The sequence below is a fragment of the Equus caballus genome, chromosome X, assembly GCF_041296265.1.
Source record: "Equus caballus isolate H_3958 breed thoroughbred chromosome X, TB-T2T, whole genome shotgun sequence".
Taxonomy (NCBI): Eukaryota; Metazoa; Chordata; class Mammalia; order Perissodactyla; family Equidae; genus Equus; species Equus caballus.
In genome coordinates this window covers 108,209,103-108,222,383 of record NC_091715.1, presented here as the reverse complement: position 1 = coordinate 108,222,383, position 13,281 = coordinate 108,209,103, and the positions used below count along the sequence as shown (strand labels likewise).

General features: G+C 49.2%; 1 protein-coding gene across 5 annotated transcripts in view; it reads right to left on the bottom strand.

Moving 5' to 3' along the window:
• The window catches only part of TMEM164 (transmembrane protein 164), a 257,355-nt gene extending 244,943 nt beyond the window's left edge, over positions 1–12,412 (bottom strand). For 2 of the 5 annotated variants that reach the window (XM_070256895.1, XM_070256894.1), the window contains exons 1-2: positions 11,899–12,060; positions 10,869–11,534 (exon numbers count right to left, since the gene is read on the bottom strand). In XM_070256895.1, the coding sequence (XP_070112996.1) occupies positions 10,869–11,261 (393 nt within the window). In that variant the 5' untranslated portion in view covers positions 11,262–11,534; positions 11,899–12,060. Of the gene's footprint in view, positions 1–10,868; positions 11,535–11,898; positions 12,075–12,272 lie in introns of those variants that run through there. The other 3 variants (XM_023633710.2, XM_023633709.2, XM_023633711.2) reach the window with 3 other exon arrangements.
• Between the last annotated feature and the right edge of the window lie 869 nt (positions 12,413–13,281).

The window sequence follows — 13,281 nt, the reverse complement described above, 5'->3', positions numbered from 1 at the left end:
ACTATGTGCCAGTACTACCTTAAGTGCTTCATTAGTCTTTTCTCATTTCTCATTTCTCAGTCACTTCTCATTTTCTCATTTAATCCTCACAACAGCTGTGCAGGGTAGGTATGATTGTTATTGTTTTACAAATGTGGAAACCTAGGCTCAGAGAGGTTAAGTAACCTGCCTAGGGCTACACAGCTAGTGGGAGGATTTGAACGCAGACCTTTACCATCCGAGAATCTGTGCTCCTACCCAGTATGCCCCGGCTGCCTTGATATATAGCAGGAATAACACCACTGTGGAAAAACTGCTAACATTTATTCAGTGCTCACAATGAGCCAGAATTTCTGCTAAATGCTTGATTTAAATTATTTCGTTTAGGGGCCGGCCCTGTGGCCGAGTGGTTGAGTTCGCACACTCTGCTTCAACTGCCCGGGGTTTCGCTGGTTCAGATCCTGGGCGCAAACATGGCACCACTCATCAGGCCATGCTGAGGCAGCGTCCCACATGCCACATCTAGAAGGACCCACAACTAAAATATACAACTATGTACCGGGGGGCTTTAGGAGAAAAAGGAAAAATAAAATCTTAAAAATAAATAATTTCATTTAATCTTCACCACAACTCTATTAGGCAGCTAGTAGTAGGATTCCCATCTTCGAGGTCAGTGAAACTGAGGTTCAGAACAGTTAAGTAACATAGCTAAGGTCACGAGGTGATGGTGCTTAAATACAAAACCAGGAAACATGATCCAAAAGCTTAACCTATTAAGCTGAACTTGCGTTAGGAAAAGGAGGCATTTCAACTGCCCTACTTCATCAGGCTCCCTGCTGTGTCCCAATCCAAACCTACAGTGTCTCAGCGAGAATTTAGCAAGGAAAAGCCAGTGAGGAAGCCTGTCTGGCCCTTCCGTGTACTGTATATGCCAACAACTCCAATCTGACTAATCTATGCAAAGAAGATCGACTCTTTCTACAAGTGTATCCTCACTCCCGTTCCCTCAACTTGATTTCTGAAGAAAACACCTCACATCCAGCAGCTTCTGCTCACGCTCTGTCCAGAGCATCTAACAGTGTTTACCCAGAGCTCCCAGAGCCATAGTTAAGGACCTTAATGTGCAATCTGGCTCTGCGCCTTATTTAATCAGCACCTGAATGAAATGTCTCTTTGCTAGCAACAGCCAGAGCACAGTCAGTCAGAGTCTTTCTGCAAACACAGCTGGTCGATTGGCACAGATGATTCAATTCACAGGCAAAATACACCCTGAGTTTATACCATCGCTGACGTGTGATGAAGACAGGGAGATTGAAGGCACCGGGATGCAATTAGAATGGGCTCATGCTTCCATTCTCCTCCAGATAATCTCGCTTCTCCCTCTTTTACCCACCGAAACACCTGCCCACAGGGCAGAGCTTGGATTGTTTCTGCCAACAGGCCGATCGTCTCTAACCTCCTGGCTCCTGCCATCCATTCCCTTCCCTTAGAACCACCCAGCCCAGGACAAGACTCATCCTACCCTTCCTCCCTCTGGCATTTCCTCAGGCAGAAAGAAACCAGAGCCAACCAAGGGATCCCCCTACCCTCCCCTTCAGGACCACAGGCTGGCAACAAGTCCAAGTTCCTAAACACACCACGCACAGACAGATGTGCAAGCCATGCCCTGTTGAGCTGGTAGCTCTTTCCCTGGAAAAGAGCTGAGTAAACAGAGAGGGCTGGTGCCAAGAAGAGGAGGACTCATCCCCAGGCATTTGGATTGAACTGCTGTATCCACGCACCTTGGAGGGAGCCTTACACTGGGGGTCAGCCAGTAGGGAAGCAAGACACTGATAACTCCAGTTCTGTGGTTGGGCGTGTGGGGGAGGTGGAAAAGAGGCCCAAAATTGGGCAAGGAACATGGGAAAGGCCACCTGCTCAACAACATTGTGACACACCCACCAATTAGAGATCAAGTTGGGATAACAAGGCCCTTTTTAAAACTCATTCTCCAGGGGGGCTGGCCCCATGGCCGAGTGCTTAGGTTCGTGCGCTCCGCTGCAGGCGGCCCAGTGTTTCGTTAGTTCGAATCCTGGGCGTGGACATGGCACTGCTCATCGGACCACGCTGAGGCAGCGTCCCACATGCCACAACTAGAAGAACCCACAACGAAGAATACACAACTATGTACCAGGGGGCTTTGGGGAGAAAAAGGAAAAAATAAAAAATCTTTAAAAAAAAACAAAACTCATTCTCCAGGGGCGGCCCCGTGGCTGATTGGTTAAGTTCTCACGCTCCACTTTGGTGGCCCAGGTTTTCACTGGTTCAGATCCTGGGCACCAACATAGCACCGCTCATCAGGCCATGCTGAGGCGGCGTCCCACATGCCACAACCAGAAGCACTTACAACTAGAATATACAACTATGTCCTGGGGGGCTTTGGGGAGAAGGGAACACAAAGAAGATTGGCAAAAGATGTCAGCTCAGGTGCCAATCTTTAAAAAAATTAAAAAATAAATAAAATAAAACTCATCCCCTCCCCCATGCCCAGATGAGTCTATGAGCCATTCACACTTCAGTATGAACCTCTTAAATGGAACAGTAGTTCTTCCTACTTCCATTATGGATATCACCTGCTCTGCTGAAATGGGCATTTTGAATTGCAGACGGGATTGTTCTGGAGCTTGGAGAATTTGAGAAGGAGGCAAGCTCGGATAGCTGGGTCAGTGGAGAGACTTGGAAGCAGGGAAGAAGGAACAGGAAAAAGAAGCAGGGAAGAAGGAACAGGAAAAAGAAGCAGAGGGTCACATTGCATCAGTTCTGCTGTGGACCTTAGTGAGGGCAGCAACCATCCTATGAGCCACTAAAAGTCCTCTCGTGGTCATAGCGGGATGCCTGCTATCTCATTTCCTGTATTTAATGTCTGCTCACTCTCATCAATGGTCTGTGTGTCTGTCCTTGACAGGGTGGGCCCTCCTTGGGACAGCACAGAGAACACAATTCTCTATCTCACAAGCCACCTATCAAGGATTGGTGAGCAACTGCAGTTGTCTTATCAACAGCCCAGAAATGACAGAGCATTCCTAGAGTTTTAGTTGGTTTGCAAGGGGAGAAATATGAAGAAATCTTCCAGATAGCAATATGCAAATAACTCAAGGTTACAGTTGAACCGCTTTCCTGCGAAAGAGGAAGCAACTGTGTGCCCTTTCACAAATCGTTTCCTATGCCTAATATTTCCTTCCTTCCTGCAACACCCAACGAACTCCTAGTCATTCAGTTATACATGTTTATTGAGCACCTGCTATGAGCCAGGCCCTGTAAGAGGCACTAGAACAGAAAACAGGACAAACAAGGGTCCGTGCTCTCATGGCGCTAATGTGTCTCCTTCATGAGCCAGCTCAAATGTTGCCTCCTCTAGGAAGCTTTCCTTAATTGCACTAGGAAAAAAAAAGACTTTATCCTCTATGCTTTGTTCAAATCTGTTACTGTAATGTTATATTGTAATTTAGTTGATCTCTTTTTATTGCCTGTCTCATCTAAACTGTGTGCAACATGAGGGCAGCACTAGGAAAAAAAAAAAGACACTCTGTCCTCTGTGCTTTGTTCAAATCTGTTACTGTAACGGTATATTGTAATTTAGTTGATCTCTTTTCTTGCCTGTCTCATCTAAACTGTGAGCAACATGAGGGCAAAGAATGTTTCTTATTTGTCTCAGAATCTCCAGCGCCTGGCAAAATGTTTGACACACAATAAGCATTTGATAAATGTTTGCTGAATGAATGGAAGAATGGATAAATTCCCATGAGCATTTAAAACAAGAGTCCTGCAAACAGAGAGTTAGGGTGCAATAACCATGTGTCAATATTTCCTCTTGTTTGTTACCAAAAATCTTAGAGACTGGAAGGAAGGGAAGGGACGTAGAAGGACTGGAAGGTGATGAAGGGGGCCTGGCTGAAATACTCCATTGACAGAACTCCCAGTTACCAAACAAGCCACTGGAACTCTAAAGCTACCTTAAATATTCACCTCACAATAATTTAGGGCTCTCAACCTCTAATTTCAGCCACATTATTTAACACCTACAGAAACACGAGGTGCTGCCAGAAGACTAAATGCCCTGCCCACAGACCACCCAGATTCATGCCAGTCAGGATGAGCATTTGAACCAGCTTCCCATCTAATACTTTAGCCACCAGATAATATCTCTCAAAGTGGGGTCCAAGGCTCACAACATTGCAGAGTTCGTAATAAATAGAGATTCCCATCCTCGCCCTACACCTTCTCAGACTCTCCTTGTAGAGAGCCAGGCATTTGCATTATAACAAGCTTCCAAGGGAATCTTTCACAAAGAAAGTTCAAGAATCACTGCTCTTCACACCCAGTCTCTTCATGTCCACTCAGCCAGTTACTGGCAGAAAACAAGCACCTAAGACTAGATATTCTCAATTTAACAAAAGATGAAAGACCATGGAGGTGTTAATTAACTCAACTGGGAAAATCCTTTCACAATGTATACATTTATCAAATCATCATGTTGTACCCTTTAATATCTACAATTTTCTTTGTCAAATATACCTCAATAAAGCTGGGGGGAAAATAAAGTAAAAAAAAAAAAAAGATACAAAAGACCAGGATAAGCTGAGAACCCTGGCTCTTCCTGCAGAGAGTATTTCAATGAGGCACGATGACAATGAGCTACCCACTGAAAAATACGGATGGGGAGAAAGAGGTGGAAAGTGAGTCACTAGCCTAATAACACTTTCTTAAATGTATAGGATATTAAAGAAGGAAAAGACGAAAGTACATGTCCACATGTCTACCAAGGGATTAAGACCAAGATCCAACAGCATCATTTCCTCCTTGGGATGAAAGCGAGCAGATACTTTGGGCAGAGAGCGGGCTGCAGTTCTAATAACCAGCTCTTTGTGATGGAAATTCAACTAAAAGATGTGTGAGCTGGCGCTGAAACCACCTCTCTCCTCTGGCTATTTCAAAAAACAGACAGGAGATTCTCCTAACGGGCACAAGAGGCATAGGAACTGTGCCCTTGAGACCTCAAGAGAATGCAGACAGGGCCACCAGAGGGAAAAGAAAAAAGTGCAGAAAAATTTCAGCTCTGTCAGTCAGTCAGCATTATCCAGGTACACATTAAACAATTAATGTGCATGTACAGTATTGTATTAAACTCTGCAGGGAATGACAAAGAAAAAAACACTATTCTGTTCCATAAAAAAAAGTGTTCACGATAATGGTAGAGACTAAACAAAATGCAAAAACAAGCAACCCAGCAAACACTTACAAAATTACCTGCATGTGTACAAAAGTTTATGTTAAAGAGCCATATAGTGGGGCCAGCCTGGTGGCATAGTGGTTAAGTTCATGCGCTCCACTTGGGTGGCCTGGGGTTCGCTGGTTCGGATCCCCTGTGTGGACCTAGCACTGCTCATCAAGCCATGCTGTGGCAGCATCTCACATAAAATAGAGGAAGATTGGCACAGATGTTAGCTCAGGTCCAATCTTCCTCTCTCTCTCTCTCACACACACACACACACACACACACAAAGAACCATATAGTCTGAGGAGTGTTCAGAGGGTTGGGAAAGGAGGACAAAAGGTCTAACAAGAATGACTGGAATAACTGGAGTCAGGTCAGGGTCATCTGGAAAGTTTCACAGAGGAGAATCTTCAAAGAGGAGTACCTACAGAAGGGAGGAACACATGACAAATCCCACAAAGACAGCACATCTATGGCAAAGGGACAAAAATCCAGGGACCCTGTGGGTCGCCCCTTGAATAGGAGCCAGCAACATACTGTTACTTAAAAGCAAGCCCTATGCTGGGTTCTATAAGCAGGTGCATGGCAAGAAAAGGCTGAGAAGTAAATCTTTCCTCTCCGCTGGGTGTGGGCTGGACTCTGGTAAGAGTCACAGCGTCCAGTTTTATAGGCTGTGCATTAGAAAGGCACACAGGCAGGGGCAAGGATCCAGAGAAAAGCAACAGAAATGATGACGAATGGATTCTAACAGCTACCAAGAAAGGTGAAAAGGAGTTGAGGTTTGTCAGTTTCTGAGTCTGAGGTAAAAATATATTGGTCATCTGCCAGCTATGAACAGCTTTGCCCAGCTTCTCTGTTTAAGTGACCACATAGTTATTCAGAGGATTAAAATGTTTTGTTTCCATCTGGTACGTTTCCTGGAGTAGACAGAGACAGGAGAAGGTTAAATAATTTGCTCAGGTTCCTGCAGCAAGCCATGAGCAAAACTAGCATCATAATTTTAAATCCCAGGGCTGTCTGTGGGTTGTTTAATCCACACCACTTCTCTTTATAATGGACGCCCCCAAAAGACTGTAACAATGAAAGATGGAAAAATTCTCTGCAAATTTCCTTGGGGGGGGGGAATAAAACAAACTAAAAAGGAATGTCATGCCTCACTGCTGAGGCCCATATAAACGTCATCCCCTTGTGTCCCCCTGGACTGATGACACAGGACACAGTTCATCTGATAAGCTGTCAGCAGATGGCTGGATCCCTCATTGTACCCATTACCCACCCAAGTCAATTCCAAGCAGGAGCAATTATTAGTGCTCCAGACAACAGATGGGGGTGAGGAGATGTGGCTGGTCTGAAATCAAGTGTGTGTGTGGCGGTGGGGGTGGGAGGGTACCAAAACCCTAGTTCTCCAATCCATCAGGTTTTCTCTAAAACAAATCCATCACAGAGCCAATGGAACACACCAGTGTATATTCAGTTAGTCCCAAAAGGTGCCACAAAAAGCTCAGAACTGTTTTGAATATGTGCCATTCTACACTTTCAGGAAGGAGGAAGTAAGAAAAACAGTGAACCAAAAAGCAGGAAAGCCATATCTGGTAGAAATCGGACTTCTAATACAGTATTGCAAAGAAGAAAGAAAATCAAATAGCAATCGCAACTTTAAAAAAGGATGGGGCTCACTCAGTATTACTGGCTAAAAACCAGTGAATTGGGGCTCCAAGGTCAATAGCATCAATTATTATTTGCCAAACGGCCAGCCTGGATGCAGCCTGCCTTGGGCGCACAGACATCCAGGGTTAAACATCATATGTTGTGCCGCACTGAGTTCAGCGCCCAGCCAGGAGATGTTGACAGACACATACAGAACCAACAGGAATTGAACAGTTGGACAAGACATCCAAAATGGGATCTTTTTGTTGAGTTCCTCAGACAGAGACAATATAACTGGACGTTAGAGAGATAAAGGACCACTAATTTAAGACCACCAGTCTTTACAGATACAGTCAAATTCTCTGGAATTCTAACCATTCTGCTGAGAAACTGTAGATTTTAGGACTTAAATATAGCTATGAGAATCTCTTCCTGCTAAAGCCTAGATTCCCACTGCAGCAGCTCGTTTTAAAGCCACCTCTGCCACTAACTTGCTGCTGGGTGATTTTCGGTAAACAGCATAAGCATTCAGTAAATTCATTGCCTGTCACCTATACCTGCCAAAATAATTTGCTCAAGGGGACTAGCCATGCTTGAAGAAATACTTATTGGTATAATTGGTAAACACCACTGATATTCAGCAAGGGGTTTAACGATGGTGGGTTAATCTTGGTACTTGCCAATCCTGAGAACCCTCAAGCATCTCCGGCTTAAGCTATGATGTGAGGAGATGCTGCTTCACTCATACAAGCTTCCATCAGTCCACAGTCCCAGGGCCCTTGAGAAATCAGATGAGACCAAAGAGAAACCCGACAGCAGGAATATTAATCAAGCACAGAACTCAGACACAAGAACTGCCCTTCCTTATGCATCTAAAGTTGGCAGTCACCCAAAGGCAGCACGGCTATCATAAGGGTCTATGTTTCAAAGCCTTGGAAATAAACATTTTATAGACTGAAAAACGGGAGATGGGGAGATGAACCAAGTTCCCTCCAACTCTTCTATTTCCTGGCCTAGAGCAATACTGTCCTTGTTACAGACAAATTGACACTGACTCTGAGGAACAGGGTTTTTCTATGAAGCCAAAATTGAGTCATTCTGTTCAGAGACACATATCAGAAATGTTTCTGCTAAGCTATCCCTTTCATTTCAGCTAACATCTTCCCTTCCTTATCAGGACCTCTGAACTCCATAGAATTTACTGCCATAATATAGCTTAGTTCAGCTAATTCACTTGCCAAAGCATTTCTTTGTACTCAACGTCTCCCCTTTGGGATATACAGTCATGGGAAATATTTCAACATCTCTTTCTCCAGAGCCACGCTAATCTATCACAACCAGAAATAAGATAACGCATGTGAAAGTGCCTTATAAACAGTAAAGTGCTAGATAAACATAAGGTATTATTAACCATACTTAACTGTCATTAGTCTTTGTTGCAACCAAGTCAGAAAATTGTTTCTAATCATCTGTTGTTAAAGTTTTTTGAAGGACTCACACCAACTTTAAAAATCCATACATTCCTGCTGCCCAGGAAGAACCGCAAGTAGGGTATAGGATGTTGGATTCATCAAAGGCTACCCTGGTAAGCCAGAGGTCACTATTTAAACGACACAAAGCAGTGACTTAGGAGTAAAGGGCAAGGGAGCATAATCCTGGGCGGGCTCAAGAATTCCTCAGCATGACTCCGTTCTCCGCCCCCGCCCTATAGCTTCAAAGTTACAGCTAACCGCTGGACAAAAGAAAAGCCCAGGTGACAGGAATCAGCCCATAGTCCCGCAAACGTCCATCTCTCTGCAGCAGCCAGCCCCAAATGCCATCATCATCTACACATGTCCCCAAGGGTGGCCTGTTCAGGTTTATTTTACCGGGGAGACAAAGGGAGCAAAATACAACCAAGGATGAAAAGATGAACAAGGCTACCTGACCTCGGCCAAGAAGAAACTAGCTCCATTTTTCCGCAAAAGGAGGCCAAAAGCACTCACAGAACAGCTCTGTTGCAGCCACAGCCACTGCTTATGGAGAAAAGAATCGCAGGACATAGACTGTCAAGAGCTAGGAGTGCAACTCTGCCTCATTTTGCAGATGGGCAAACTGAGGCCCAGGAAGAATACTTTTGCCAAAGTCACACAACTACTTAAAGCCAGAACTAAGTCTCCAGAGTCTTCTAAAAGCCTCTAAAAGCCTTACCACTAAAAACCACGGTGCTGCCAGGTTTGACATCATCACACGAGCAGCAGCCCCAGTCAAGATGAATTTAGTCCTTTGTTGACCTTCTAGATATGTGGTTGCCCGAGGCCTCAACACCTCTTTGTAGAAGAGGCACCCTCTGACCCTCGCCACCTGCCATCCAAAAAAAGCACTCCTGTCCCAAGAGCCTCGCACCATGGCGGCTGAATGCGTTGTTTCCTCTCTTTAAAAAAAAGCCCATTCATAAAAATGAAAGACGCTCAAATTTACACAGAAGGTCTAGCTGGGAAAGCCCTGGGCTTTCTGTGAATGGCATCACTTCCCAAGAAGCCCTTTCTTAAAAAAATGCTGCCCACTCCAGCCCTGCTAGATGCTTACAACCACTCAGTCAAGAACAGCCTCATTATTCCAAAGCTATCCACACCTCTTTGCCACATCTGCAAGATGGGAAGGGGCTTGAGGGCATTCACCAAATTTTACAGATTGGGAAACTGAGGCCAGGAACCTGCAATCAAAGCAGTTCCTAGAACATAGAGCTAGAAAGCACCCAAGCCACAAGTAGGCGTGCCATGCGGATCAGCCGCGGCCTCCCCACAGACTGCCCTGCCATTCCACTGACAGCCTGCAACCTCAAAGAGGACAGGTTAGTTTTCCAACCCAGATGCTAATTCATCTTTTGGCTGCAAGCAAGCAAGCTCCCTTCCCTGGGTCCCACCCGGGCTATCAAACGGAGATAATAATCTCAACCTTCTGCCCCACACAGGGTTGTCACAAGTCTCCTGAGAATAACCTTCTACAAATATAAAAGAAATAAAGATGCTAATGATAGGTTTCAAAACCGTCCCTGAATAAAACACACCAGGTTTTCCACAGCCTGAAATCTAAAAAAGATTTTCCCTTTCTCCTCTTCCTCCTCCTCCATGATTTGTAGTTTTAGAACATCTCTCCACACAGGCTGAGTACAGAAAGACAATCTCACTCTTGGTCCTCACCCAGATTATTTTTATGTATCTGGCAACTTTCCTTTTCAATGCTATTTGTTTTTCTTAGCACCACTAATGGGAGATAAAGAAATTAGCTCTCTGAGCACCCCTGGACCATGACCACAGAAGACAGAATAAGAGTGGTAAGATGGAGAGGCTTGCAAAAAATAAATACCCTCTCACCACGGATAGAAATCACCAGCCCAGAGTTCATGAGTCAGCCTGGGGCCTGTCTCAGAGCGCACTTAGTGGGAGCTTGGTGCTGCCCCACCGCCCCAGCACTCCAAGGCGGAGCTCACCCTAAGAGCAAGACCTCCCAAAGGAAAGAGTCATTAAGAGAAACCCATAAAAGTATTTCCCCAAAGTACCACGGTGGAGAGGAGACAAGGAACTTTAAGTGACCATCTCCAAGAAAGAGTGTCACCAGGCCTCTGGGAAATTAACTGCAGCAGGGGCATGGGGGCTGGGCCATGGTCCCCAGATGTGATTCAGAAAGGGCACCTGGCTGGGTTGGACTTCCTGCTTGTGAAAGGCCAGGCGGGGCCGGGCTAGGAGGGGAGGAACAGGCGGCCTGAGTGTCAGTCGTTCCTAGGGCTCCGGCACTGTGTTCCTCAACTCCACTGTGGGGCTGACACATTGTGCAAAGGTGAAAGAAAGCCAAATCTGAAATCCACACAAAAACAGCCATTCGTTGCAAAATCATTTTTCAGGCTCCCACTTCCCGCAGGGATAAGGTGCTGTACACTGCCAAGTGTCCTGAGCACACAAATGACTCTTATCACTGAGGCTGCCCAGGAAAAAGTCAACACACTCACATGCATCATGGTGACCAGGTGACAGGGGTTGAGCAGGTAGATGACGGTCTTGGTGGCGAACTTAAAGCCCACCTCCACCCCGAAGGTCAGGCACAGGGCTACTAAGAGCAGATTCTTGCTCAGGCTCTCCTTGCCTTCCTCTGGCCGCTGGGTCACCTGCTCTGGCTGGCAGCCACGGCGGCCACCCCTACCGTCCTCCTTCGTCTGCCTCAGGATGTGCCGCAGGGCCACCAGGATCTCCAACAGAGCCAGGGTCAGGACCACCACACTTTCCAGCAGCCGCTGCTGCCAAGAAAGGAAGGCAGCACAGTCGGGGCCCCCATTGCCTGCAAAGCTGGGGTCCACGCCCCCATAGAGCCAGTCCAGGAGACTTTGGTAGCTATACCGGGACATGATGCAAAGTGGTTCCCCTCGACCACCGTGCAGGAAGCAAGAGCGAGATGGAACACGACCCCAGAGGGTTGCCCGGGTGGTGGGACATGTACGAGGGCACACCCCCGCACTCCCCTCCAGACACCGGGGCACCTAGAGCAGGGCAGGGGAAGCTACACGCGAGGCCCGGGGTAAAATGCTGGCTCTAACTTGTCCCCACGGCTGTCTGGGGAGCCCCCCGCGCTTCTCCAGTGGCCACCAACGAGGCAGGGTTGAAACGAGCCGTTGGCCAATCTAAAAGGAAGGAGAGGAAAAAAAAAAAGGTCTCAAAGAGGCAATTGCATCGGGAATTACGAAGCGGGGAGGGGTAACTAGCGAGGGAAGAAAAGGGGAACAGGGGCAGGAGCGAAGCAAGCAGGGGTCAGGGGAAGCCGGAGGCCGGGAGGGTCAGGGCGAGGGCCGATCGGACCCGGCAGTGCCGCGGGAGCGAACCGGGGGCAACCAGGGTGAGAGCGAGGGGACACGCAGAGGCCAGGAGACGACCTAGCGGGGCCGGGCAGGCGGGAGGGGAGGTGCGGGGGGGTGGGGGGGGGGCCGACGGGGATGACCGGGACGCCGGACTCCGCGTCTCGCGCACTCGCCACAGGGGATCTCTTACTCCTGCAACCGCGTGGCCGTCTTTGCCCCCAGCTAGGAACTTCGCTACCGACGGGCCCCTCCAGCCAATTTAGAGCCGTCCCGGTCCAGCCTCCCGCCCCCAGGTACACCCCCGAGCCCCCAGCTCCACCCCCGGGCCCCAGACGCCCGCCCTCCGGGCAGCACCTCCCCCAGCCCGCGGCCCGCCCGGGACCGGCCCCCCTCGCGCAGGCAGGGGAGGGAGGAAGCCGGGAGGGAGGGAGAGAGGGCGGGAGGCCGGGCCAGCCAGGGGCTGGGCTACAGCCCGCGCCCTCCCTCCGCCCCGGCGCCGCATCTTCCCGCGCCTCCCGCCCGGCCCCGGGGACGGGCCGCCGCGCCCCTCGGGGCTCCACTCACCGGCAGCGCGGCCCGCGGCCCCGGCTCGGGCGGCCGCTCGGCTCCCGCGCGCCCCGCGCCCCGCGCCCGGCTCCCCTGGCGGCCGCAGCAGCCGCCACGGCGCACGGCTCCTCCTCCCCGTCTTCCTCCCCCTGCAGCCGCCGCGCTTGCTTCCTCCTTCTTCCCCTCCCTCTCTCCTCCCCCTCGCCGTCGCCAACTCCCTCCTCCCGTCCGGCTCAGCCTCTCGCCCCCCGACGCCCTTGGGCCACGGCCACCCCGCCTCGCCTCCTTCCCTCTTCAGCCTCCCTCACTTCCCCCACCCCTTCCACCATTCACACCTCCCACCCTCCCTCCCCAAGGCTCTCCCTCCCTTCTCCCTCCTCCCTCCCCCTCCTCGAGGCTCAATCTCCGCCTCCTTCCCCTCCTCTCGGGCCTGCCTCGTATTCTGCACTCCGAGCCTGCACGCGTGCACATCCACCTTCCTTCTCAACCGTATACAGAATTCACCTCCTCTGTGAAGCCTTTTTGATTGACCCGGTTCTCTAGGGCGTTTCTTTGTACACCGGGCACATAGTAGGCGCTTAGGCGGCCCTCGCTAAGTTCTGTGGGAATGAATAAGCCTGTCTAGTGATGAGCAGCCGCGCAAGCTTTGCTTTGGGGTGCTTGCTGGGAATGACCTCCTCTTCGCGTTTCCTCCTTTCTGCCCTGAAACGGTGGACTCATGCAGGACCAGGAAGGCATGTTCTCTCACATTTCTAGCTACAGTCCCACTCCCCACTTCAGTGCCTTAGACAGAGGCTATTTCCCTTTTCCCAGTTCTTCCCGTTCCTGCTTTGCTCTGGTATCTTTCTCTCTTTACCCCGGGCCTCAAACTCACCCCGGCCACTCCCTCCCTCCCTTCTCCTGCCACGCCTTCGATCCGTCGCGGACTAGCTGGAGGAAAAGCAGCTTCCCTTGACCTCTCGCCCTCCTCACTCTGGGCAGGGGAGCAGCTGCCTCCCGAGCTGCACATGGCCAAGAGCCCTGCCAC